The 5324-nt window shown below is 61.3% G+C and overlaps 1 protein-coding gene across 1 annotated transcript; it reads right to left on the bottom strand.

The window, feature by feature from the left end:
- Window positions 1-1503: 1503 nt before the first annotated feature.
- Window positions 1504-3906, bottom strand: KLF2 (Kruppel like factor 2). Its single transcript, XM_043467196.1, has 3 exons — window positions 3712-3906; window positions 2706-3528; window positions 1504-2180 (listed from the first exon to the last, which is right to left on the bottom strand). The coding sequence occupies exons 1-3, from the start codon at window positions 3784-3786 to the stop codon at window positions 2005-2007; spliced, it is 1074 nt and encodes a 357-aa protein (XP_043323131.1). The 5' UTR covers window positions 3787-3906; the 3' UTR covers window positions 1504-2004.
- Window positions 3907-5324: the final 1418 nt, after the last annotated feature.

Genomic DNA, 5324 nt, shown 5'->3' with positions numbered 1-5324 from the left:
AGTCCCTTCACAAGTAGCCTCTCATTGGGGCCAGAGGCCTCTGGGAGGTGTTTTCAAGCCAGCGAGAAAAATGGTTTTACCCCAAGTTCAAGAAGTCAATGAGAAAGATCAGAGGACCCTACCAAAAATTACTTAAAATCTTTTTCAAGTCATTCTTCTGCTCCTAGTGCCTCTGAAACCAGCTCCGAGCAAAGAGGGGGTGTTTCCAGAGATGGAGGGGGCCAGTGCTCTGCTCTGGAATCATTGTTTTTTTTTTTTTTCAAAAGCTGCAGAGAGAGGATACAGAAGCTCACACACGCACAATCGCATGCCCTGCATCGCTAGCGGAAGTGGGTCCAGGCTATTGACTCAAGAAAGATGAATCAGATTGTCATCTTCCATTTCTGCTTTTTGTGGATTGCCAAACACTCTCAGCTGTTTCCAGGGCTGCTGGGGAGGCGGGGAGAGGGGGTGGAGGTGGTAGGAAGGATGAAGAGAGGGAGGGAGGGAGGAAATCCCAGCCTCTGTCGCAACAGGGCAAGAGTGTTTTTAAAACAGGCACTGCTTACAAGCTATTTTCACTTTCTGCAAACAACTTGTGCAATTGTTAGTGGCCATAGTTACCCACCCAGGGCTCCGAGAAGGGGGAAGAGGAGGGGGAACCTGGCAGGGAGCAGTACCTCCTTGCCTGATCCGAGGCATCCAGGGTGCTGTGTGGGGATCCTGTCTTGCTCACGAGGTAGACTTCTGGAGTGGACACCTCCAGCCATCAAGGTTGGGGCTCTGATGTGACTCTGTCACACAAGGGCTGCTGGGGAGGGTCTTCTAACCCTCCAACATCAGCAGCAGGTGGCTTGTTACAGAAATCACTCTAGTGGGATCTGGAGACCCTTGGGAGGCAGACAGACTAGGCTGACACCCTGACATCACTGTTCCATAGCTACCTCTCTGGACCTCTTGTTTTCTCCTCTGGAAAAGCTCACTCACCATCCATGACCCTCAAACATGTATTTCTTTTTTTTTTCCTAACAGGATGGGGAACTCATCTTAAAAAAAAAAATTCTGCTAAAAGGCAAGACTAGTGAAAGGCAATGCAGGTCAGAAACTCAGCATTTTACCCCTTCCAAAAAAAGAAAAGGTCTGTGCTTTATAAAAGTTTGGCTAAAACCTCAGAAGCTTCCAAAAAGAGGTAAGACTTTTTTCAACCTAGAGAAGGCCACGTCAGTGAGACCAGCAAGCAGTTTCTCCAGCTCTAGGGAAAAGGAGGCAATTTATGGCTCAGGGAACAACCTTAAAATAACTCCCTCAGTCCTAAAATGCAGTGTTTAAATTTATAGAAAAACCCACAGGTTCCTGGCAGCTGGGGGCTGCAACTGGCAACCCCGGGTGCTAGCTGGGGCAGCACCCCCCTCACCCAGACTCTGCCAGGCTGCCCTCTACATAAGCTGCCTGTCCCCACATCCCCTCACTCCTCCCAAGTGTCCCAAGCCCCCAGTTATCCAAGCGGCCGGACCAGGGCTGTGATTTTTTTTTCAAACGATGCAAAACTTTTTTTAATAAAAAAAAAAAACAACAGTAAAATCTTATTAAAAACAACTAGGTTGTCAAAATGCCCAGTAGTCTTATTTACAGTAATACAATATATCACAGTCTCTATGTACAATATTATAAAAAAGGTTGCACAGTACAAATTAAGGCGTTATTTTTCACAAGGCATCAAGCCTCGATCCTCTAGTGTAGACCCGGTGGGGCGGGGGGAAGACGACGCTTAATTATTGCACCATTTTGAAAACAAAACTCGTCAAGGAGGATCGTGGTCTTCTCCCACCGGGCCTTCAGTCTCTGCTGGGGGTCGGGCATCGTGGGGGGGGGCGGGGCGGGGAAGGGCGCCCCCTCGGTGGCCACGCTGTGCCCGGCCCCGGTCCTCTGGGCCCAATAAATACCAGTCACAGTTTGGAAGGGGGCCGTGCCCGGCGCGTGGGACCCGCCACGGCCGCGCGCGGGTGGGGGCGGGGGGCGTCCGGGCTACATGTGTCTCTTCATGTGCAGCGCCAGGTGGTCGGAGCGCGAGAAGGCACGGTCGCACAGGTGGCACTGGAAGGGCCGGTGGCCCGTGTGCTTGCGGTAGTGGCGCGTGAGCTCGTCCGATCGCGCGAACTTCCAGCCGCAGCCTTCCCAGTTGCAGTGGTAGGGCTTCTCGCCTGCAGAGAGAGGGCGAGAGCGGGTCTTAGTTTCCCTTCTGTCGGAGACTCCCGGGACTCACCCCGCTGCTTAGCGGCTACTCGGGTGCACCCATCCTACCCCCTAACCAGCTCCCAGAAGTGCTCCCGGCTGCTTTTTGAACCTGTAGGTATCCTAGGCACATTATCCCCCACTCCCCGGTCTCTCGATCCTCACTCCTCGGGGGTCCGAGGCGCACCCTGTCCGCTGCTGGTGTCTAGAGCCACGCCTCCAGGGGGCTCCTAAGCCTGCCTCCGCAACAGTCTCAGACACAGCGTCCCCCTAAGGTTTCCTAAGTGCACACCCCTGCCCAAAGTCCCGAGCCACGCTCCCAGGAGGATCCTAGGGGCGCGCCCACGCCCCAGGTTCCCGAGCCACGCCCCCAGGGGGCTTTCTAAGACCTTGCCCCCTGCCCAACCCTCGGGCTACGCCCTTTGGGGGTTCCCAAGTACGCCCCTCCTCTGGCGCGCCCTAGCAGCTGTCCCCAGCCTGTGCCCGCCGCCCACCTGTATGCGTGCGCAGGTGCGCCTTGAGGTGCGAGCTCTTGGTGTAGGTCTTGCCGCAGCCCGCGTAGCTGCAGGTGTGCGTGGCCGTGCGTTTCCGCGGCCAGGACCGGCGGCCGCGCTTGGGCTTGGCCTCCAGCAGCTCCAGCGGAGACGCAGGCGGCGTGAGGAGACCTCGGGCGGCGGATGGCGCCAAGCCCAGAGCCGCGGCGGCGGCGGCCGCGTCGTCAAAGAGACCGAAGGCGGCGGGCGCGGACGGCGCGTAATGCAGGCCGGGCCCGGGCGCCCCGAAGCCCGGGCCGCCGAAGGGAGGCGGGAAGGGGGCGCGCGGGCCGGGTGCAGGAAGGCGCGCGGGGCCATCGGGGCTGAGCGGTGGCGTGTCGGCCGGTGGCGGGGGGCGGCCCCCGGGGCCTCGCATGCACGCGGCGGCCGGGCCCGGGGCGCCTTCGCGCTTGAGGCCCCGTGGTCCGCGGGCCAGGCCGGGCGGGCAGCCGTAGCCGCCGCCGCCGTCTGCCTCGGGGGGCTCAGCCTTCACCAGGCGGCCCGGTGGCGCCAGCAGAAAGCGACCGTGCAGCGCGGGTCCCGGTGGCACGTCCAGTTCGGGCCGCAGCAACTCGGACACCAAACCGCCCGCGGGGGCGCCATAGGGAGGCGGCGCGCCGGGGTCCGGGTAGTAGAACGCAGGCGGCGGGGGCGGCGGGGGTGGCGGGGGCTCCGGGGCGGACTCAGCTCCCAGGCCGTCCAGCCCCATGGACAGGATGAAGTCCAACACGCTGTTGAGGTCGTCGTCGGTGCCGCCTGCCTCGGGCTCGGTGCGCGGCCAGCGCTGCGGGTGACAGGGGATACGCGCGGGCGTGAGCGCGCGGAGGGGCGGGAATCGCGGCCCGCTACCCGCCTTCCATTACCCTGAGCCCGCCGTGCCTGCCGCCTGCGCTCTCCTACCCCGCAGCCCACGTTCTGCTACCCTGAGCCAGCCGCCCCCGCCGCCCGCGGTCCCTGCCGCCCTCACCTCCTGCAGGCCGCGCTCCCGGCACGGGCTAGCGAAAGTGGAGAAGGACGGGAGGATGGGCTCGCTTAGCGCCATGGCTGGGACCCGGGGCTGACGCGGATTCGGGACACCGGTGAGAGGCTGCCCGAAGCCGGGCTGGTCGGGGCGCGGGCGGGCGGGGACGGCTCTGCGGGCCGCGGCCCGGCCCGCCCAAGCCTTATAGGCGCGGCGCGCGCGGGGGCAGGGCCAAGGCGGCGGCGGCGGAAACGCGTCCCGGATGGGGACGAGCTCCGGGCGCAGCCTAAATTTAGCCGCGGTATATAAGCCGGCGGGCGGCGGCGGCCGTGGCCACTGAGGCCGCCAGGGCCCTGAACGGCCGGCTCGGCCCCTAGCGCGCGCAGCCAGGCCGCGCCCCCCCCGGGCCCGCCCCCGCCCGTCTCCCAGGCGACGGCGTCAACACACGCTCCACAACAGCAGAATGACGCTCAGGGATCCCCGCTGTCCCCCGGTGGGATCCCGCCTGCGCGAGGACAGGGAAGACCCGGAGCGGGGGATGGCATCGGGGATCCGAGACTGTGAATGGAGCGGGGTCCCTGACGGACGGGGAGATGGGCCCCGCAGTCACAGAAGGGTCCCCAGAATCCTTGATGGATGGGGGTAATGGGTCTGGCGAGCTCAGAGTGGTGTTCCCTGGACTCCTGATGGATGGGGAGACTCGGCGGCTCATTTCCTTGGGACCCACCAAGCCCTGATCCACTGTTAGGCCCACCACTCTGCTTGCATGATGACATCAAGAAGTTTTTGAGACGTTCTGTCTCAAGGAAGCCCTTCAGGGAGGGGAAACTGAGATTCTGGACGTGCTGGGAGAGGCTTGAGGTCTGACAGCTGTCCGCAGGCTTGGTGCCTTTTCTGACTCATGTAAGTGAATAGACTCAAGACAAGGAATCTGACAACACAGACCCAGAACCAGCGGGGCCAGTGGCAACAAGCCTCCCCTGGGAGCATCTTAAACACAGCCCGCTAGGTGCCCCACACCATGCTCAAGGACCTGCCAGGAAGGGACTGTCACTCCTGCTGTTACTGCGTGCTGATTCTCTGTGAGCACTGGGAACACGTTTGCCAACAGGCAGACAAATCCCTGCCCTCGGGGCTTTCACTATAATGGGGGGTGGGGAGGAGATGTCAAACGAGCAACTATTAGGGGGAAAGCAGGGGCCGGAGATAGGTGGTGAGTGTGTGTGAGACGGGGAGAGAGAGAATGTGTGGAATTTTGAACCTCACCCAAGAGGAGATGTGTGAGTCAAGATGTGGGGGAAACGGGAGCCAAGTGGGCATCAGAGGGAGAGCATCTCATGGTGTAACCTGGAGCTGGTATCCAGTCTTGGCCTCTTGATACCAGCACCCATGTTCAGGCTTGGAGGTGTCCATAATCAGGTAGAGTCCCACAGCCAGGTGGGGAGGGGTGTAGGCAGCTCCTGACCTGAAAGCCTTCCCTGGGGTCAGGAGACTTTGTCTCAGATAGCATCTGGACCCACCCCCCGCCAAAGCCCAGGGCCACTGCAGGAGGACTGCCTTGCCACCACACAGACGCCAAGAGACCCCCTTTGGGGTCCACAGTCCTGGATCCTCCTCGC

The sequence above is a fragment of the Cervus canadensis genome, chromosome 4, assembly GCF_019320065.1.
Source record: "Cervus canadensis isolate Bull #8, Minnesota chromosome 4, ASM1932006v1, whole genome shotgun sequence".
In the NCBI taxonomy this organism is placed as follows: domain Eukaryota; kingdom Metazoa; phylum Chordata; class Mammalia; order Artiodactyla; family Cervidae; genus Cervus; species Cervus canadensis.
This window is presented reverse-complemented; position numbering and strand designations above follow the sequence as displayed.

Bases quoted from the DNA above. Each gene is read 5' to 3' on its own strand.
- KLF2 (XM_043467196.1), bottom strand. From the start codon at position 3,786: ATGGCGCTAAGCGAGCCCATCCTCCCGTCCTTCTCCACTTTCGCTAGC. The intron at 3,529-3,711 runs GTGAGGGCGGCA...TGTCACCCGCAG, and splicing joins GGGAGCGCGGCCTGCAGGAG to CGCTGGCCGCGCACCGAGCC. The intron at 2,181-2,705 runs GTGGGCGGCGGG...CTCTCTCTGCAG, and splicing joins GCACCTGCGCACGCATACAG to GCGAGAAGCCCTACCACTGC.